Here is a 22,735-nt window from a genome sequence, read left to right as displayed (position 1 = left end):
GAAGCAGCGATCCAAAGGCTCCCGCTGGACAGCCCTAAGCCGACAGAAGACGTCGCGGCTATATCCAAACATCAGGGCACTCGAACAAAACAAAGCCAGAAAACACACCTACCACAAGGGAGAGACAAAGCCTGTAAGTGGTGCGGTAGCCCATGGCATAGAGGCGAATCCTGCCCAGCATGGGGGTCTACGTGCAGAAAGTGCAACCGCCTAAATCATTATGCTGCAGTCTGTTTAAACCCGCCAAATCGAAACGACAAGGAAGCTACCACGCGACCGGCACAAGACCGCCGGAAGAAGTTCGCCCCAAGAGAATCCTCCTACCAACAAGAACGAAAAGGGAAGGCCAGAGCTGTCGATCATTCCCAAAGATCCCCTAACACGAGTGACAGCGACAACAGCGACGACAGCGTATCCCCCGAGAGAAAAGGTAAGGACAAGAGGAAGAAAGGGCATAGGCGGATACACCGAGTACACCTCATATCAGCAGTTGAACCACACCGATCACGCCAAAGGAGGAGACCATCGTGTACTATCCTCTCCAACGGAGAACCGCTAAAGATAGTTATCGATACAGGTGCCACAGTAAACGTCATGCCAGCGACGGCATTCAGAAAACTTCATCCAAGACCCACACTTCACAAGAAGAAAGTCCGGCTATATGCCTACGGGTGCAAGAAGCCCTTACCCGTGCAGGGGTCATTTAAGTCAGATTTCGCCCACAAAAACACCAATTGCCGGGCACGCATCTATGTCGTGGATGCCGGCTGTGAGACACTATTAAGCTGCAAGACAGCGGAAAAGCTGAAACTGATTCATTTTGCTTTCGACCTTCAACATGACGAACTTGATGACCTACTAGAACGGCATAAAGCACTATTCCAGGGCATCGGATGTCTAAAAGGCAGAACCATCAAGCTTCACATAGACCCAACCATCGAGCCGAAAGCCGTACGACACCGACGGATTCCCTTTCATTTCAGAGAAGCAGTGGAAAAAGAACTGGCCAAGCTTGAGGATGCAGGTATATTAGAAAAAACATCAGGCCCAACCCCGTGGGTATCGCCCATGGTGGTGGCCCAAAAACCCAAGCAGCCTAACGCAGTAAGGATCTGTATAGACATGAGGCTTCCCAACGCGGCCATTGGAAGAGAACGTCATGTGACCCCAACAATAGATTAACTCATTGTGGACCTCACAGGAGCAACCATCTTCAGCAAACTTGACCTTAGGTCCGGCTATCATCAACTCAGGCTAGCCAGAGAGTCGAGGTACATCACAACTTTCTCCTCTCACCTCGGCCTAATGAGGTACAAAAGGCTCAACTTCGGAATATCGTGAGCTGCGGAGGTATTCCAACACGAAATCCGCCGAGTCATCACTGGCCTAGGGCACCACAAACATCAGCGACGACATTCTGGTGTACGCATCGAACGAGAAAGAGCATAACAAACGCTTAGCAGCAGTACTAAGCAGGCTGGAAGAGGCGGGCCTGACACTAAATGCGGAAAAGTGTGCGTTCAAGAAAGAAGAACTATGCTTCTTTGGATACATTTTCAGCGCCAAAGATGTATCCCCAGACCCTTCCAAGGTACAAGACATAAAGAACACCAAAGCACCTCAGTCGGCCATGGAGGTGAGAAGCTTCATGGAGATGGCGACGTACTGCGCGCGTTTCATTCCAGACCTCGCCAGCATCGCAAGCCCACTCCGAGAACTGACGAAAAAAGACCAAAAATGGGAATGGACTCCGACTCACCAACAGGCGTTTCAACAAATCAAGGACACAATGTCAGCATCCACCACCATGGCATTCTTCAACATAGAAAGACAGACTGAGCTCCTCGTTGATGCCAGCCCAGTTGGCCTAGGGGCAGTACTAACCCAAACGGACAACAACGGCAATGTGTTCCCCATTGCATTCGCCAGTCGGGCACTCACTAAGCCCGAGCAGAACTATGCTCACATAGAAAAGGAAGCCCTCGCTATTCTATGGGGATGCCGTCATTTCAAAGTGTACCTGCTCGGCAAACGAGCGAAAGTCTTCTCAGACCACAAGCCCCTGATTCCGATATTCCGAGGGTCTGCTCCCCACTCACCAGCACGCATCGAGAAATGGATGCTGCAACTGCAACCTTACAACATTGAAGTTGACTACCGCCCAGGAACAGACAACCCCGCCGACTACCTGTCCCGCCACCCGAGGCCGGCCATGGAGGGAGAACAACGCCATGCGAAAGAAACGGATGAACATGTTTGTCACGTAATCGCCTGCGCCCGACCAATGGCCCTGACCCTACATGAAGTGGCATGTGAGACGGAGTCAGACACCATCCTGCAACATACCACCGCTGCCATTCAGTCAGGGAATTGGAAGAACTACCTTGCATCCATGGCCCAACGCACCATGTCGGCTCAAGTCAAACTCCGAGCACTTTTCGGGATCCGACATAAACTCTCTGTTGCCCCCGAGGGGGTGCTCCTCAAAGGACACCGGATCATACTACCTGCGTCCCTGGAAGAGAGGGCCCTCAGGCTAGCCCACAGCGGGCATCAGGGCATCGTCAAAACAACGGCATACCTGAAGTCCCGAATGTGGATGCCCAACATACAACAAAGAGTAGTGGAATTAGTAGGATCCTGTGCAGCCTGCCAAGCGTCCAGAAGACCGGAGAACCCAGAACCCATCAGCAGTGCTCCAAGAAGCAGCAAGCGATAGGATGCGGTCAGCATGGATCACTGCACAATCGCTGGTGAGGGATACTTACTCGTAGTGATCGATGAGTTCAGCAGGTATCCTGAAGTGGAACACGTGGCATCTACCAATGCCAAGACCACAATTCTCACGCTAGAAAAAAATCTGTGCAACACATGGGATCCCAAGAAAAGTAAAGAGCGACAATGGTCCATCATTCACCAGCCAAGAACTACGCGAGTACTTCAAGGACGTAAACTTCAAACACCAGCGAATCACCCCGAGATGGCCCCAAGCGAACGGCGACGCTGAAAGATTTATGGGATCTCTCAACAAAGTTATTCGCATTGCCAAAGAACGAGGGCACCCATGGCTGAAGGCGGTATATCGGTTCTTGAGAACCCACAGGCAAACCCCGCACTCCTCCACAGGCATCAGCCCTGCCGCGCTTATGCTCGGAGTGCCCATACAGGCAGAACTCCCCATCCACCCCCCGTGGATAGCTCCGGAGCCAGACATCCCAGCCATAGACGCCATGCGACTAAGGCGAAACGAACAAGAGAGCATTGCCAGGAGAGCCAGCCACAGAGAGTTAACACCAGGCGACACAGTCATCGTCAGAAACCGAGCAACGCTTAAGAAGATGTCACTCAACTTCGAACTCCAACCGTGGACAGTCAGTGCGACTAACCACAGCATGGTTACCGCCACTCGAGGGAGTGAAACCGTAACAAGAAACGTGTCACACTTCAGGAAAGTACCACCGGAGCTATGGTAAGAGCACCCAACGTCCCCACCAGGAGAAGCGGTGGCACCGTGCACACCCCGAGGACAAGTGTTGCTGAGGAGTCGCGACACGCGAGGGGGTTTTGAAACAACACACCAGCAAGAAGGTAGGGCTGAACCCGAAAACCCCCGGGCAGACACGCCGGAGAGAGGAAACACCCGATATCACCTGAGAGAGAGGCTTAAACCATCATCCCGTCTCCAAGGCTATGTAGTAGATGGAGCGTACACCCAGGAGACCCCCTCCAAGTGAACTCAGAGTAAGACTTAATGTGTCAGTATTAGCTCATAATGTTTGTCGTTGACAGTAATGTAAACACCTCCAAGTTTGGGAGGAATGTGGTGTCACTTGCCCGAGTAGTTCCGGGTCACGTGACACACCGGAAATAAAGGTACCACCGGAACTGGTGTCAGAACGCCAGTCCGGGTTTATGCACTCAACCAACTGGTCGTGTTTTCTCTTTGCGCGCGACTGCATCGCACAGCGCGCCTACGCCGGCCTGCCTAGGCCCGCGTACGACGGTCGGGCCCGCACCCATCCAGCGGCCCGACTCCACACTAGCCAGCCCAGTGTAAACACCGAGCACTCCCTAGCTGCTTTCTGCAGCTGAGGGGGCACTCAGAGGCTGGCTCAAATTGTCATAGGAAAATGTTTACCTTAGTTTCACTTCGTTCCGCCGAGTGAATGCTCAATGTGCCATGCAAGGCCTGCCCATTATGGAGGAGCTGTCACTTGGTGCAGTCTCCCAAGAACCCCCTGGAGAGACATGAGGCCTGGGGCAAAGCTAGACACTTTGTACGGACACTTTGCTGGAGGTTCACTTACAGGAAAAAACAAAACAGGGAGAACCTCTAGGAGGAAAAAAAATATCTTGAACTTGCACTTAAGTTGGAACATTTACTTTGTTCTGAGCACTTGGTAGGCATTGACCTTTGAGTTGAGCTTCAATCCTTTCTCATTCATTATTTTGGCGCACGCTCAATGGTCGAAGTATATGAAAGGAAGTACTGGAACTATGTTCCCTGCTGGCCTGCCCCTGCTCCCCACAAAGCCCACCACCACGCCCCCTCCCGCGCACAATAAAAACGCTCAAACAAACGCACCTGCTCTTTAAGGAAAAGTTCAGTGCAGTGCACTGAAGTGCGAGTTTCAACTTCTTCCTACACTTATGACACTTAAAACAAAACCATTCCAGCGTGGTTTCTTTTCAAAATAAAAGTATAGGAATGGTTAAACTTAATTATAAAAAGTAGAGGAGCACCACTCCCAACTGCTCCCACCCACTTTGACCACTGCCCACACTGTATTGAAACACCATTAACCACACTAAACAAGTGCTTCTAATCCTGTCTGGTCTTTCGATCTGGCCCACGTCCAGACCACCTAGACCAACTTAGAATATCCCCAAGCTCCCAGAGCAAATCACCATAGCCTTCCAGGCACAGTCCCCATAGGCCGTGGCCTCAATTCCCATAGCCTCCTGAACTACCAGACCCAGACAGCTTAGCCTCCATCACCTTAGAACCCACCCCAAATCACCTTAGAACCCAACCGCTATAATCTCACACCCCAGACCCAATCCTCATAACCCACCAGTACCCCAATCACAAAATCCCTCCAATCACAATAAACCCCCAGTCACAATTGCAGTAGCCAAGACGCCATGTTGCAATCATCATCACCCCATTTGCACACTTACACATGTGCAAACAGATAAATGCATGCTCTCACATTAACATCCTAGATGAACTGTTGCACCACAATAAACATTATCTCTAGTTGAATTGTTGCCCCATTGACCTTTGTTTCTGATCACTGTATTATCTGCTTTCTCCAGTTGAAATGTTTGATGTAGAGTTCAACTGTTGCCAGAATGTATTTTGCTCCATTGTTTTCCCATGGTATGAGTTGTGTACCCCAACACGCACACCCTTCTTTGCGCTAAAACATACCATAAGCAGACCAACTATGCTACTAGCAAACAGCAATTTAGAATCCCTCCCTGCAGATATCAAACAATAGAACTCTGTACTTCTACAAACAACGTCCCAGTCAATGTACCACTGCACCACCGGCACACAAGACTGCAACCTGGACACAAATACCTCTATGCTCTCGACACAGACCACCTAGAAGCAGATCTACACAGAACTACCAAACTGAATGAATCAACACAGGAGCAAAGCTATCTTGCATTTTCCCCTCTCCCAATTACCTAATCCACCTCCCCTGGCCTGCTCCTGCTACAAAGGCAATATAGACTTTCTGTCCTGTCCGAGAAGAAAGCACACATTCAAGCCTGCGTTTCTGCGGCCTCTAACAACACAGCCAAACTCTTTATTATCTGCAAGGAACTGGACAATCCTGTTACAGTCTCTACCTCGCCTGTTCCCTCTAAGGGCTTCTATATGGCTCTGTCCTCTCACTTCTCTGCTAAAACTCAGGACATCCTATCTGCTATCTCCTCTTCCTCTCTCGGCCCCCCTTTGGCCATCTCTCCATCTCCTCCTCCTTGCTCTTCTTTCTCTATGACAACAACTGACAAGGTTTCGAGACAAGTTCGATCTATGAAAGTGCCATCCAAACAGGTGCTCCCCTCTCCTCCAGAACCATCAAGGACCATAGTGACACCCTCGCTCCAGTCTTGGCCGAGTTCTGTAAACACTCACTCATCGTTGGAACTTTCCCCTCTCCCCTTAAGCACCCCCTTGTGCACCCCCTCCTCAAGAAGCCGTCTGCCGATCCTACCTGCCCATCAAACTATTGCCCAATCTCATCACCCCTTTCCTGGGCAAACTCTTTGAAAAGCTGCCCATCTCACAGCTTACTCTCCACACTGAATCTGTTGGTTTTCTCGGAGCTGCCAGAGGCAAAGAAACTGCTCTCCTGAACACCAGTGAAGATCTGCTCTCTAACCTTGATTTCAGCATTCCTTCTGTCCTCATCCTCCTTGATGTTTACCCCATTTGCGACACAATCAACCACGCCATCCTGATCAATCGACGCTGTGAGAACCTGGGCATCACCGATCAGGCCCTGGAGTGGCTGACCTGCTTCCTCTTGGACCGCCCCTCCCAGGTCCAACTTGGTCCCTTTCTCTCTGCCACCTCTCTCTCTCTACCTGTGGTGTTCCCCAGGGCTCTATCCTCTCACCCTGGTATTTCAACCTCTATTTGGCCCCTTTTGCCAACCTGATCTCTACCTTCTCCTCTAACTTTCAGTGTCATGCGGATGACACTCAGCTTTCCTTCATACTCCCCTCAGCCTCCTCTTCTCTCTCGCTCATTCATGACTGCCTATCCGCGATTCAGGGTTCGTGCCTTAATGCCAGTGAGATGAAAATCCTTCTCATTGGGACCCCTGCCTTCCCCCTCTCAGTTTGGCTGCCCGCCTTGGACCCTCTTCCTTCGCCTTCCTGCGAGGCAAAAAACCTTGGTGTCATCTTCGACTCCACTCTCTCTTTCTCTCCTCACATCTCGGACGTTGCCAAGAGGTCCCACTACTAGCTGCACTTCCTCAAAGGGACTCTTCCCTTTCTCACTTTCCCCCAGAAACTCACTGTTTCTAGGCTGGACTACTCCAACTGCCTCTTTCTCAATCTGCCTTACTATACTTTCCGTCCTCTGCAACTAATCCAGGACAGGACTGCGAGACTTATGGCCTCTAGCCCAGGGACCAAATCTCTCCAGCCCTGAAATCTCTCCACTGGCTCCTGGTAGCTGCAAGGATCAAGTTCAAGACCCTGTGCATAGTCCACAAGGATTTTTGGGGCCAAGGCCCTCACTACATCCAATGCTCCCTTCCAAAATACCTTCCTTCTCAAGCCCTTCACTCAGCTACCTCCAATTCTCTAAGAGTTAGACGCTTCTCCAGGCAGAGAGTGGGGAGTAGGTCTCTCTCCTCTGCAGATTCCTCCCTCTGTAATGGCCTCATTGCCCCTCTCAAACTTGAGCAGGAATACCTCAAGTTCTGGAAGCAGCTCAAAACATTCATCTTTTCCTCTGCTTTCCCTCTCCTGCTGACCTACCTGTCTGCTGTACCGACTGGTTGCTTGGCTAACCTCAGAGTCTCAATGGAACCAGGCTCTTTCTTGATCAGTCACCCTTGCACTGCCTCCGGCCTACCACGCACTTAGGGCTGGAACCCTAGAGTGCCTTGTTCTCCTTGCACTACGCAGAGCCGCGCTGCCCTGGCTGCACTTGCTCAGAGCATTGCTGCCCTGTTTTCCCCTCCCTTCTCCCTTGCACTTTTCACTTGCATTATCTAAATGACACAAGGCCTAGTAAGATCACTTGGTTTCTTGTCGCGCCTTGAAACACTTGTGTACAAGTGCGTTATAAACCACTTATCATATCATATCCCACAGCGCCTGGAATAGGGGTGTTGCTAGGTCTAGAAAAGATCTGGGGCTACGCTAATGTTGGGGCTCAGGGCTAGCTAGCCTTTTGGTTGTAGCCCCTGAGCTTCTATCCGGGGCTATAACCAAAAGATCCGGGGCCATAGCCCCCAGGCCACCATAACAACGCAACTGCCTGGAGATCATGAAAATGGCTGCGGTGCACAGTATAAGCCCCAATAAAATAATATAAAATGCTAACTCTATATGACATAGGTCCAGTTTGCAACTCACACGCAAAACAACAGAAACAGGCTACCAGTTAACAAGAGACATTCAAATACAACATAACGTAAAACACATAAAATTCCTCTCAAACCATCCAGAAGTTGTTTTGGTATTATTAAAACTACAAGTACCAGCTGGTGGTTGGGAGAAACTGTGCCCTTCAGCAGAAAAAGAACTTGACATGTTCTTTGTTTGGATTAGTGAGAGAGGGGAAAAGAAAGAAATGTTTCTGAACTGTCACGGGCTTGTGCCAGATTACAGAAAAAAAAAAGTCAGTCAGCTGGTTCCCTTCCTGCTTCAAAACACACACACACAAAAAGCAGCACTTGTAAACCCCACCCACAGAGAGGCCGAGACGCCTTCAGGGGCAAAAGTACAGAGAGAGAGAGAAAGAAAGAGAAAGAAGGGACTGGTGGAAAGAGGATATGGAAAACAATTCCACTTTTTGACAGGCACGCCCCCACCAGCAGGGGAGGAACCATAAGATCTCTCTGTTGCGGTAAATTCGGTTTCAACGCGTTGACCAGCGACGGGATCGATCGACTGGCGAAACCGGCCGGTATCGACCAACGTGGACCTCGTTCGCGTCCTTCCAGAACCTGCGGGCTGAAACTATTTCGTGCGCGGGTTGTGGGTCTGTGTTGGGTGTGCGTGCGTCTGTGTGTTCTCGCTTGTGTCGCGCTTCCTGTCAGCGCTGGGACTGGTTTATTGTCAGGCGTCCGCAAAAAAAAACAGGAAAGAAACTTCCTGCAGGGGACGAAGCAGAAACCCGGCGATGGAGCAATCGGCACGGCCTCACCGGAGAGCCGCGGTAGCTGCCGGTGTTGTACAACCCGAAGAGCAGAAGCCGTTGCCCTCTGGAAGCAGCGACTGAGTGAGTCGTGCGTGCGCTACACCTGCCTCAACTCAGCCGAGACCGGGAAGACCCATTGTTTTTTTTTATTTTTTGTATTACTTATTTATTGAACAACTTTTAATGCGAGTTTTTAATTTGTTATTTCTGGTTTGTTTTTGTCTGTGGAAGCACCCGCCAAAGTAAAACGCGTGACTGCATTTCTTCTCCAGCCATGCGTGCCCGCCTCCCATGAACGTGCTTCGGGACTGGGCCAGGTGAGGCAGAACAAGGACGCGCTGGGATTTGATGTGGTTAAAAACCAATTCGCTTATCTTCCTAAAGGATCCAAGCACTGATTGGGTCAAAGCAGCAAAACCGCCCCCGCATCTTCGCTCTAGAACAGAGGACCTGATTCCCCCCCACGGCCACTTCCTGCTTCGCCCTGCTCTGCTGCACCTGCTATAGGTATCTTCGAAGACGGATTTTCTTTCAACTGAGAAGCCATACCGTTGTGTGAAGGAAAAGTTGGCTTCCTCTTGGATCATCTAGTCGGTGGTCTTCCCACTCGTCCCCTTGGCCAGTCCGGGTTGCTTCCATGAGCTGGGTGGAGAAGGCAGCTACCCTGGTGCCCCTAGTGGCACTCCATGGAGCCACTGAAGAACATCTTTCTCAAGGCACCCCTCTCGCCTTGGACTAGTTCAAAGAACCAGGGTCCAGCCGGGGCCTTCACCAATCCCATCTGGACTGCCCTTTTTGACTATGAAGCCAGCTGCCGGGATGAGCTCACCCTACGCAAGGGGGACCTGGTCGAAGTCCTCTCTTGGGATTCTGCCATCTCTGGCGACGAGGGCTGGTGGGCAGGCAAGGTCAACAACAAAGTGGGTATTTTCCCGTCCAACTATGTCTCGTGCAAAGCTCCAGCCTATGCCAAGCTCTGCAACGGGGATGTGGCTGTTGAGGCAGAGGACCTGGTGGCGGCCGACCTGGTGGCGGCCCGCCTGGCTGAGGTGGACTTCAGTGAACTGAGGTTGGAGGAGGTGATCGGGGTGGGTGGCTTCGGCAAGGTGTACAGGGGAAGTTGGCGGGGCAAGCTGGTGGCGGTGAAGGCAGCACGCCAGGATCCTGATGAGGACATCAGTGTGACGGCTGAGAACGTACGACAGGAGGCTAGACTCTTTGCCCTGCTCAACCACCCCAACATCATCGCCCTAAAGTCAGTGTGTCTGCAGGAGCCCAACCTCTGCCTCATCATGGAGTATGCCTCTGGGGGTGCACTCAGCCGTGCACTGGCCGGCCGCCGCATCCCGCCACACATTCTGGTCAATTGGGCCATCCAGATCGCAAGGGGCATGTGCTACCTGCACAATGAAGCCATCGTGCCCATCATCCACCGAGATCTCAAGTCCAACAATAGTGAGTACGAAACATCCTCAATCTGATTTCTGTGTGTCGATTTATCCTCTCACACTGCACCCAATTTTTAGCGCTATGAGTCTTTCTTTTAGAGAATGTGGCAATTGTGAACGGGGGCAAACAAATATATCTGAAGAGTGTCCTTCGCAGTGGTCGAACTGGTTCCTCTACCCCAGAAGTGCATTGGCTGTCTTTTAAAGACAACTCTGTTTTCTTGAACATGTTTTTTTCGAAGTAGGGTCCACAAAGCCCTGGTTTGTGCCATATTGGGTCTAGGCAGTGGTTCAAAGTCCTTCAGGTTTTTTTGCTTTGCTTTCTGGGACATGAAGACCCAGGATTATAATGGAGAAAAGAAAGAGGGCTCCAAGACGCTTTACTTGTATACGCCAAGGCATTTTACAGCCATTTGGATGGGAAGCAGGAGCGGGGAGAAGGAGCATGCAACGGAATTAACATTGCCACTGTGTATTCATCCTATGATTTCAAAAGAGCACGATCTTTTGCACCTGCACAATATTTTGTAAAAAAAAAGGATGGATTTCCATGTAACCCTTCTGTTTTCAGCACCTGCTATAAACAGGCTGATCTACTAAAAATGCCTTCTGCAAAGCGTAATTTGTAGGAAACATTTACATTTTTTTTACAAAACTGAGAGTAAAAGCAAAGAGTATAGCCATATCTTCTTTTTTTTTTTTTTAACCTGGTTTTTACTAAATTTTTGCACTCCATTTTGTAAAAGCCAACAACACACGTAAGTGCTAATGTTGACAGGCCCCAGCAAGCTGTTAACACTTTTGTCGAAATGACACCCATGGTGTGCAAACGCCCATTTACTGAAAGCTTGGCAGTTCCAAAGGTGAGAGACCAGTCTGTAAATAATGCTTCACCCCATGTATTTTTGGTAGGTTTATACCTTGAATAGTCGAATTCCTTTTGAGTAAGCGTGAGACGCGGAATGAATGGGGTATCGCCAACAGCAACGGGTCTTGACTGGAAGGGCAAACCCTGGCCATTAGAGCAGGAAGGAGATTGTTTTTGATGTTTACTCTCTCTTAAAGCCAACAGGCTCAGGAAGTGGGTGAGGGGACGAGTCTGGAGAGCTGGGCATTGGCACAAAGCAGTCCGACAGTGGTGTATTTAGGCTTTCTGCTGCCCATCCCCCAATATGTGCATGCACCCCACCCCCAACTTTACTCTACCTCTGCACCGTCACTAGATTCTGGTTCTTCAACAAACTTTGTTCACGTTGCCAAACTATGTCTCTTCATACCCATTTTGTCCCCATAACATTATGAGGACGTGTTTAAGGTTGCAGGGATTAGAGAGCTGCTGCTTCCTCTCTATTGTCATTTTCTATTTGATGTTGGCTGAAGGAGTGTTATCAGATCTCTGCTGCCCAAGATTTGGAGAAGGCATGTGTTCAACATTTCAGTGCACTTGAGGTAATTGTTCCGACGCAGTTGGATCCGAAAACTATGTTTTAGAGGAAGCAATAAGAACATGAGCTGTTTGTGCATCATTGCTGTTTGTGCAATTGTTCAAAATACCCAACATTCCAAGAGTAAAATTGAGCAATAGATCGGGCGAACCAGCACAATATTACCTTTGTGGGAGTGGTTTAGGCTATGGGTCTTGGCAGCTTGTGTTTAAGGTAATTTAAAATATTTGTTAACTCTGTAGAGGTGGGTGAACTGTACAATACATAAGAACATTTTGAGATCTGTGGGTATCGATATCTGCTGTCATTTGAAGTACTGTTTCACAGTAAAAGTCCTACCTTGTATTTAAAATATAATTAATGGAAAGATTACTTCTAAACATCAGTTATGCAGTGTGACATACTTTGCAGTTGGTTTTCGTGGAAGTACTGTGCGTGCAGCAGAATGTCATCAAAGACGCATGATAAACTCAGCCGGGATACCACTTGTCTGCTTAGCAATGAGCAGCTTCTGTAAAGATTGCTGAATGGATACATTTTAGGGGACACCTTTACAGCTGTGAAGCAGTGTGTACCCTTGGCACACAGTTTTTATTCTCACCCTTCTATTGCTTTCGGTATCCTTTCACAGGTTTCTTGACGTACTTGCTCATTCAAATTTACTCTTCATCTTTACTCTTCACCATTTTAACTTCTCTATGATCTATTTTATGCTTGCACCTTTTGGGCAACCACAGATCTCTGAAATGAGGGGACGGAGAGGGAAATTAGTGCTTGTTTAACCTTTACTTTTCTGTAGTGAAAACCCTCATTTTTGCAACAGTTTAGAAAATGCATGTCGTGTATTTGATTGCTTAACACATTGTGCGTGTGTATTGATTAGAAAGAACTCCAAAGATAATGTGAAGTGGCACCAATAAAACCAATGAGGTTTTGGCTGTTTTGCATAATAAATAGCATTTTGGGAAGATGAGAATGATCAAAGAGCTTTATGTCTGTGAGAGTGTGTATGACTTTATCACTAAATCCCTAAAGCAAGGTGGGTTTGGTACACGTTACCTTTTTTAAATTTAAGCAAAAGTCACCCTAACAATAACGCTTTTGTAAATATCAAGCATATATGCAAGTTTGGCCATCAAAGACTTTAGCAGGCAAAGTGGTATGACTGCTAACAGCTCAAAATTGGACTCCAAGGTCCTCGTTCTCTGCCCCCCCCCCCGCACACCCCCTTGCAATATCACCAATAGGTCTCTTTATACTTCTGTTCCTAATGTTCACTTATGCATGTATCTTCTGTGCTGTGTGGATGCATCCCTGTTTGAGCTTTACTGTCTGTCAACCCTAATGATGGCTCCTCTCTACAGTTCAGCTTCCCTCCAACTGTTGTCTCCCCTTGTCTCTGAGGTGTCATGACCCAGAGTTCAATTTCCTCTTATTTCTATAGAACCACCATGTTTAGTTATGTCTCCTCTATACCTTCCCATCCCCCTTAGGTCTATCTCATGTCCTTTCATTGGTCCTATCACTCTTAGACCTAATCTCAGCAGTGTTTAAAGGCATCACCATTGCCAAGTCTGTCCACTGCCCTCTTTCTGTCTTCCATTAACCATAATATAACCTCTGCTCTCTGTGTTTCCATCACACCCAGTTACAATTCCACTTATTTCAGTAGTCCTATCATCTTCACTGTAGACTATGAATGCAAACCTGGTGGTGCTGCAACGATTTGAGAGCAGCAGAAACCGGAAAATGGGTGTTTACTTTGCCCCCGTTTCTTTTCTTTGTTCTCTTTGGCTCCATCACACCAGGGTCTGCCTCTATTTGCTCTCTATTGCTTCCATCCCTATGTCTTGTTTGATCTCTATACTCAAATTCACCCATGGCACAAGTTGAGGTGCTAAGCAGGTGGACGACGTCTGCCTATTTTTTTCAGAGGGAGTAGGCTGCCCCCACCTGTGTGTTTTAAAAGGAATCCAAACAATGTAATGATTGGTTTCACCCCCTGAATTGGCCAGTGCTGTAACAAGGATTCGAACCTAGGTCGCTTGGCTGTGAGGCAAGACCCTTTCTGCAAGCCCATGCTAATCACCTTGAGGCTCAAAAATGGCTTATTGACTATTCAAGCCTGGTCTGTTACAGATTTCTTAGACATAAAAAGTGCGGGCCTTCTACACTATACAAACATGTTATCTTTGCAAATGCTTACGAGTCTTGTGCACTTTTTCAATTGGTAAAGACGCAATGAATGAAATGTGCATATTTCAGTTTAGGATATGTTCACTTCCTTCAAGTCATTTCCCATTGAGTACCCCACTTTTTTGGGGTTAGGACTTGAGCCCTAAATTATCCCCCCTCCTCTTAAATCTGTCACCTTATGGCTCCATTCAGCATAGGTCACTCTGCATGCCTTCTTTCTGTGGCTCCCTCGCCCCAATTTTTATCACCATTTTGATCTATCTCCCTGCTTTGACTCTCTAACCCCTAGGTCGGCCCATGTGACCATGTGGGCCCACTTTTGATTCAGTATGGAGGCAAATATTAACTGTCGCCCCCCACCCTCCCCCCGAATATGAGCAAGCAACCAAGCTCGACCTCTTCTCACCATGAAATTGTGCATTTTAGAGCACATTTAGGAGGAATAAAAAAAAACGAAACTATAAATCGGTTGATCTCAACGTATATCTCAGCTACGGCAGTTGCGTAACCTTGTAGCGTTCTCCTTTGTGGACTCGCTGAACTTCTTACAATGACTCTGCATTGCAGGTGTATCCCTGATGTTGGCCAAGTCGCTGCATTCGCAATGGTGCATTTCATGTGTATGGCTCTGTGTTATCTCCCAATGTACAAGGAAAAACAGATCTAATTATCATTTAGCAAAAAATGGTGATATCACACAATGGGTAATTCATTAGGAAATACATTTTTATTTTAGAAAAAAAGATACATTCTCATAAAAATGTGTTAAAAAGATACACAGACTAAGAAAATCCTAAAACCAGGTTTTTTGACAGGACGATTACGTACAGCACATACATGTCGAGTGAAAAACAAACCTAACACATTCCAAATAAAAAAACGCCGTTTAACATTCAAACATTCATATGAAATGCAACAAGTGCATTTTTATTTTCTTTTTGAATTTTTGTAGTCTATCTTTTTAAGTTTTTATGAGAATGATATCTTTTTTTCTAAAATAAAAATGTTTTTCTCAATGAATTAGCCATTGTGATATCACCATTTTTTTCGCTTAATGTTAATTAGATCTGTTTTTCCTATTATATTATGAAATATTGTCGTGGTGTCCCCAGACATTGGGAAACAGTAGGTTCATGCAATAAACCTTTTTGTGGGGTCCTTTGTGATTTATTTACCTCATGTATATTACTACTTTGTGTATTTACCTCATGTATACTACTACTTTGTGTTATCTCCAACATTGACAGTGCCTTCATTCACACTGGGGAAGTACGCTTGCAGACCTCTCTACGGCGGCACAGTGTGGTTCCTGCCCCTGTTGCCAGAAGCGGGCAGTTGGCCTGTTAATCCCCCGGTACTCGACGCCTGTGGCATCACCTTGTGTGATTCGATCACCAGTTTGTCTACTTCCATGTCTCTCTATTGTCCTCGCCACCCCAGGCTTTGTCCCCTCTCTGTTTCTTTGTTATAACTCCAATCGGCCAACCATTGCAGCTTTCGCCTTGCCACGTGGGCGCGCATGTTGCATGACATGATGTGCGCACATGAGGCAGCGCAGCCTCTTCGACTGACCCGTGGGCCTGTCTCTGTGTCCGAGGGAGGCGGGAAGCCATCCGAACAGGTAATACCTGCTTTGCGAAATACGGCTTGCTGCATACTATAAATACACGGTTCTCGTGACAGAATCAAGCCAAGCACGACACCAGTCACCTTTTCCTATCCTGTGCAGATCATTTTAGTAGGTGCTCAGCTCTGACTTGTTCTGCCCCAATTCCTTCCCTGTTCATGTCAATATTTGGGGACATTCGAGAGACTCCAGCGAAACATTGTGCTGGTAGGGGTAGAACTGCATTTGATCATGGACTTGCAGAAAGGAAGCCCGCTTTTTTTTTAGCTACATACATGTTCCCCGCGGCCACAGCTGAACAATTGTTTCCTGCTCCCGGGAACCCACACTTCATGGACCAGGACTACGAAGGGACCAGTGAGGACCTTTCCTCAAAACGGCCAGCACCACAAAATGGCGTTTGCTGAGTACTTTCTGCAGAGATTGAGATGTTTCAGTCCATTGATCCTCGCTCTCACCTGACTCGGTCAGGTGCCTTATGCTTTTACTGAATTAAGATGCAGGTATGTGGATTTGCAGGCAGCTACGCAACTAGTAATTTCCCCCTTGTTGGTTTGTAGGTATTTTTATGTGAAACGTGCTTGTTTGCTGCACATGCATAGGTCATTAGCCATATAACTCATACATCAAAAGGTGCGTACCCCCCACGCCGCCCGAGGTGATTTGGGTGCTGCGCCTGCCAGTGAGTGCGGCTGGTCTAGAGTGCCCCCTTCCCAGTATAGAAGTGGGCAGGGAAGGTTAGGGACAAGCAGTGGTTGGGACTGTCGTGTTTCCTGCCCTCCCACCCTGTTTTTTGTAAGTGGCGTTCAGTGGTTTTGTTTCTAGGTTTTTGGGGGGCACGTGAAATAGGGGTTGGCGTCTGCATGGGGGTGGGGTTGGCGTTGGTGTGACAGGCTGGGACATTAGGGATGCGTTTTGAAGTGTTATGGAGGGAGATTGGTGTCGAGGGGAGCATTGGTGGAATAAGAGTAAAAGGGTGTGCCAGGTACATGGTCCTTCTGAAGGATGGTTGGCGAAAGGGCTAAGAAGGGTGAGAGGAATTGGGTATTGGCGTGATAAAGGAGGGGGGTCGTGCTATTTGCACTCTCAGGCTAGCCTGGGCGGGTACTAGAAGAGAGGTATGGAAGGAGGAGGAGCATGGCCTTGGGGAGAAGATTGGGGGGGGGGGATAAGGGTGAGAGGAATTGAGGGGAGGGGAGGAAACAATGTACAGGAATTAATGAAGGATTTAATTCATTGTTTTGGTTAATTGTTTGTGATCAGTAGTTAGTCTGTAAGGCCAAAGAGTCAGGTTAGTGTTTTATTGTAAGCTGTGGCCTGTCACATTCAAAGCGACCTGTTCCACTATACGCAAGTCTGGGGTTTTTGTGTAGTTTAGCCCAAGGTCGACCAGCCCAACTGTCGACCTCTACTTGTTTCAATGAGCACAAGTCAAACATTTCAACAGGACACACACCATTTACAAAGAATGGCGAGCAAACAGGCAACCAATATAACGTTTGATATCCAGAGGGAATTTCGTGGCTGGTCTGTTTACTTTGTGTGCACTCGAACGGTCTCTCCGGCGCCCTCAGCCGGAGACCGTTTCTATGCGGATTAACGCAAAACATTTGGCAATGTTCGTCTCCCCATTGTCCACTGCTACCATCTTCCAGCACCTCCTATAGCCATACCATTTGAATTGGTTGAATTTTCTCACTAAAAACATAGAACGTTATCGTTTTTTTTTTCTTCCCCATTCAAAATTTAGGAAAACTAAAAGTCCCTGAATTGTATTGTATCAGATTTTACAGAGCGCAGCAAGACCAAGAAGGCATCAAGGTGCTAATGGAGAGGGTGTGGCTGCGCGTCGGGAACTAGAAAAGGAGTGTTTTTCGCTGTTTCCGAAAGGAACAAAAATCAGGAATGCCACGGATCTGAAGAGGAAGGGCATTCCACATCGAAGGGGCAAGCACAGAGAAAGATCTTCCTCGGGCGACCAGTAAAAACTGATTGGCTGATTGGAGAGACCTGGTTGGTTGGTAGGGTATGAGTCTAGATTAGAGAAACTCAGCCCCGGCATGGTGACTAGCACGATGAGCAATGCACAACATTTTGAACCTTATTCGGCTCCAGCAGGGAGCCAGTGCAGGCGACAAAGAAGGTCATAAGAGTGAACCATTTTAGGTGCATTTAGGGCAAGCCTAGCTGTTGAGTTTTGAAGAATCTGGAGAAGTTTAAGCAAATATTCTGGTTGGCCAAGATAAATGCCATTACAATAATCGATTGATTCCATGACGGCAGCGGCCACAATTTTTGATCTGGAGTCACTAGGTATGAAATTGAGGACATTCTTAAGCACTTTGAGCTTAACGACGCCTGTTCGGCAAACTGTGGAGATTTGGGCCTCTCCGGATCCTGAAGACATGATTTTAATTCCTAGTCTTTTTTTAACTAGCGCAGCCGGCTCGGGGCATGGACCAAAAGACTTAGCCGATATTCTGCGGTCCAAGATTACCTAGAAGAAATAGGACCAACCACTAGGATCGTGTATTTTTTAATTTTCTTTTTTTTTTTTTCTCTGTTATGCTTCAGCCAGTTGTTGGCCATACAGCTCCCAACCGAGGAAAGGGGCACCAACCTCTCTGCGGTCCTGAAGCAAAGCGATATCATCAAGGAGAGCCACCATTACAGACTCTCTGCCCATGCCGGCACAAAACCCAGACTGGAGAGGGTGAAGAATATGGTAGCAGAAAGATGAGCAGAAAGCTCGTGGGTGACAATGGATTTGGGCAATTTCATTATAGCAGGGAGGAGGGATATAGGACGGTAATTTTCGGCATCTGCAGGATCAAGATTAGGTTTTCTCAACCTCATCTTGATCCTGCAAATCATTGCGTGCTTAAGAGAATCGGGAATATAACCAGTAGAAAAAAGTATTCGAGTGCTTCTGTGAGAAGGGGGGCAAGTTCGTAGGTTAAGCAGTGAAGAATACGAAGTGGGATTGGATTGGCAGGAGACGCAGATTTAAGCTTTAGCAAAGCAGCTGAGACCATGGCATCCATCATTGTTGTAAATTTGAAAGCATTGGAGGATTGTACAGTCAAACAAAGGGTGAAGTCTGGGGGTAGTTCTTTCAGTGCATATCCCTTCACAGATGATACAAATCTTCCCCCTTAAGAAAGAAGCTTCCCCCTTAAGAAAGAAGCAATGTTGTCACAGTGAATTTGTGTACGTAAAGCTGTAGGAGGAGGGCAAAGAGGGGCGGGCAGTCCTTCGGCCAGCTGAAAAAGCTCTTTAGAAGAGCAAGAGGCATTCAAAATGCGGTCTGCAAAGTATTGAGCTTTAGCTTTTTTTTAATATCTATCAAAGACATTACGTGCGTGTATATAGGCTAGCTTCGTGGAAGGTTAAGGGAGCCAATGCCATCTCCGTTCAGAACGATTTACCTGTTTGCTTCAACAGTCTCAATTCAGAAGAGTACCATGGAGCAGAGGGTTGAGTGTGAATGGCAGCGAGCCGAGATGGGGCCAGAGTGTCAGCCATTGACTGGAAGGCCTCAACTAAGGCATTAAACGCATTATTACCATCCTCAATGCCCTGTTTGGTCAGTGTTTCAACCAGGCCAAAAATGGACTCTGGAAGAACATTAGACCAACGGCGTTGATGTTTCAGTTGGGCCCTGGGTCTGTTTTAGAATGTACAAGAGGAAAAGGAAAAAGGGAGCAAGTAATGATCCGATCATAGCACCGGCAGAGGGCAGAAAGACTGAAGCTCATGGATGTAGGCAAAGATAAGATCAAGCTGATTACCGCCCGAATGTGTAGGGCTATGGTAATAGAGGAAAAAGCTGTATCAGCTTGAAGCTTGTAAATCAGAGGGGTCATTAGTGAAATTCGCGAGTATAATTATTTTAGGGTAGATTAAGGAAAGATCAGCCAGTGCTTGTATAAAGTCGGCGACAAATTATTTGGCATAACCAGGGGGCGCAATAAAGAAAATGTATACAGTTTTCGGAAGAGGCCTGAAAAGAAGTAGCTCACAGGTAAGTTTGTGTGGTGGAAGATCTATGGGCTGACAGATGGGATTTCTTAAAAACAAGAGCGACTCTGCCTCCCTTTTTGGAGGTGGGTTGATCAAATACCATAATGGGTAGGGAGCATTTGTATAATATCAGGTCCGGAATTAGAATTAAACCATGTCTCCGCAATACATAAAACATCTGGCCCATACAAGACATAGAAGATGTCTTCACGCTAGGCCACAGCAGATTGAGCATTAATAAGGAGAGCGTTTCAGGAAGAGGGAGGAGCATGGTTGACCTCCAGCTGACTGGCAGAGAGCAGAGTACAAAGCACGGGGGCAGCTAGTCATGGTATGGGAGTAGGCAATGTGACAGAGAGGGAGATTAGTAGTTATAGAAGCGGAGGCCCATGGTCCGGAGCAGTCCCAGGCGTGCCCACTGCGCCCGTCCTCTGTGCGGGCGTGCTCTCCGGCACATTTATGCCAGAGGGATAGACAGCAGGGTGAAAAGGAAACGCCTTGTTGGAGAAAGAAAGAGGACTTGCACAGAGAGTAACATCCAATCAATGAATCCTCAGGGGAGGAATAATAATTTTATGCTGAGCTGAGCAGCGCTTCAGAAAATATACAAAAAAAGTTAATTTACAATAAAATCGGGCAGCAGTTTGACATAAGGTACGTTACAGTTAAAACAATACTAGCAATGAGTGGCGTTAAAGTGGCAGTCCCGGGTGGAGGGTGGGGGGTGCAGCCTCACCTCTCAATTCCAAGCGAAATTGGGACCGAATGGAATTCTCACGCTTAACCCCAGGAAACTTGAGAGCTCTGCGTTTAGCACAGGAATTCCTAACCGACCCAGGGGAAATCTCTCAGCATGTTTAGTTAAAAAGGCCCAAAGCTGTTAATGGGACAGTGGCATCACGTCTCAACATGGCTGGTGTGTTTTAACAGTGCTGCAGTATTGCCAGTCTCAACAAAGAAGTCCAGGGTTTGAATGTGCGTAGATGCTCACAACACTTCCATACTTTTGAGCAAGCGTGATCACACCCATATTTACTACACGGGGCACCTTGTATGTGACTGGCAATGCCCGACTCCTACTGACTTTACAGAAATTACTTGCATGGAGGGTCGTGGCCATGCACGATTGAGTAGCTTCTAACGCACACAAGCCGCCATAATTTCAGTGCAAAGGAAATGTGTTCTTGTTAGGCCTCAAAGTGTGCACTCGCCACCAGCTGTTGGCTAATGAGAATTGATTATTGGCAAGTAAATTGTTTGCTGTCTGTATATGGAGCACTGAGGTGGGGCGAGGCTGTTTATGCCTGGCGTGTAGTAACTTGCATGTTGGGCGACTGCCTGCGTACTGAAAAAATATAACGTTAGCAAATAAATGCACCCCCTCCCCGTGTAGTACAGGAGGGTGGCAGTTGCACCTTCTCAATGCTGACATCATTGTAAGCGCCACTGCTCCCACAGTAAAGGCAGAACAGGAGAACACCATAGGCAGAAGCTTTGCGTGTGCTAGACAGAGCAGCAGTTCAGGCGTCCCTCTTATACACACACTAAGTAGTAGCCGGGCACATTTCTCTTAAGACACCCTCCATGGGTAGAGTGCACGCCTTACACGCAGAATAAGTATTAGATTAACAGCAATGCAAGCCCCCTCCATATACGCAATAACCGGTTACAACCAGGGCCCAAATCGATGGTACGCAGGTGTGAAGGGCGTCCGCCCTCGAGTGTTTTGAGGTATTAAAAAAACATTTCCCATTCAGTATTGCGGAGTTCTGGTTTCAGCATAGGTCAAGCTCAGAGTATTGCGTGCACCCGTGCGGACCACTTTAATGACCTACTGCACTGTGAGATGCATTTTTACCTTAAAGTTCATGACCGTCCCGACATCCGGCAGTAATAGTATTAGAGCTCCTTCCTGTAGCACCGCACTTCCGGTGCCTCTGACCCAGACCTATTCATGGAGCTGTGTTGGTGCGAGTAGGGGGCAGGCGCCTACGTGTCCACTGTTCTCTGTCTTTAGTTGGGAGCATTTGCCTCCCTTTAAGGAGTAAGTGGCTGCCGGGTGGCTTATCTGTATGGCTGCATCCCTCCCTGTAGCCTCGGCTCGTACCGAGAACAGATGCAGTGAATGCCGCCACAGAGAACACTACACTCTCGCACACAAAACATCGCAGTGCTGGCAGTTTATTAAGCGACTCTGTCAACGTGACGGACTGCGCCAGAACTGCGCTTTCATTTAATGACCACTGTTGCCTCGATTGTAGTGAGCCGTTACCACCACTGTTCCCAATGCGTCTCCTGGAAACCTTTGCAAGACACACACATTGAGTTAACTCTTATCAAATACCCCCACCAAGTGAACATGCATTGACAAAACATCTAGAGGCATGAGGAGGTTATTTAATACCGAATGCAGGCTCATACGCCCAGCGGCTTTCATATACCCCGCGGCCTAAACGCGCGCCCAGGGATGCCATCCTGTGCCAGGTGTGGCTTCGCATGGGCAGGTGCTGCCATCTCCAACGCCATCACTGCCCCTGGAACAACTGCTCTACCTCCCAAGACATTCCAGGGCTTAACATGAAGATTTGATGAGCAGAAGCTCAATGCAGCTCCTGGTTAAAAGGTATCGGGGAGGCTGGGGCTACCTCCGGGCAACAAGGCGCAAGTTCATACTGCGCTGCAAACCTTGCTTGGGGATGCCAACTTAAAATTCGTGTCCGTTTTCTATAATCCATTTGCTGTAAATGTCACCTATATTTTTCCTTTTTTCTCGTCAATACATATTCCAAAACCTAGGGTTAATATTGCATAAGTGTGTTTTGGTTGTGAAGCTAACCAGGCTCTACCAGGCTGCAAGCTTGAGCTTAGTAGCCGCCAGAAAGGTCAAACTCTCAAGTCATCACGACTTGACTTTCCAGTCAAACCTTCCACTGCATTGCTCTAGCTGCCATTCTGCAACAGACCGAATTGGTGGTGTAGTATGTTTCCGCCCTGTGCTGACATTGTGTGATGGGTGCAGCCAGTAGCCTTCTTCTGCCAATATCCAACTGCATATGCCGTTGTGTAGTCTTGTGTAAAGGACGGTATACGCCCAGGT

The 22,735-nt window shown here is 47.9% G+C and overlaps 1 protein-coding gene across 1 annotated transcript in view; it reads left to right on the top strand.

Annotated features, from left to right (window-relative positions):
* The first annotated feature begins 8,455 nt into the window (after positions 1 to 8,455).
* Positions 8,456 to 22,735, top strand: part of MAP3K11 (mitogen-activated protein kinase kinase kinase 11) — a 397,361-nt gene continuing 383,081 nt past the window's right edge. Inside the window, exon 1 of the mRNA XM_069644857.1 lies at positions 8,456 to 10,354. Within this exon, the coding sequence (XP_069500958.1) occupies positions 9,586 to 10,354 (769 nt within the window). The 5' untranslated portion in view covers positions 8,456 to 9,585. The remainder of the gene's footprint in view (positions 10,355 to 22,735) is intronic.

The sequence above is a fragment of the Ambystoma mexicanum genome, chromosome 2p, assembly GCF_040938575.1.
Source record: "Ambystoma mexicanum isolate Mex_15411 chromosome 2p, UKY_AmexF1_1, whole genome shotgun sequence".
Lineage (NCBI taxonomy): Eukaryota > Metazoa > Chordata > Amphibia > Caudata > Ambystomatidae > Ambystoma > Ambystoma mexicanum.
Note: the sequence above shows the minus strand (reverse complement) of the source record. Positions and strands in the feature narration are given on the sequence as shown.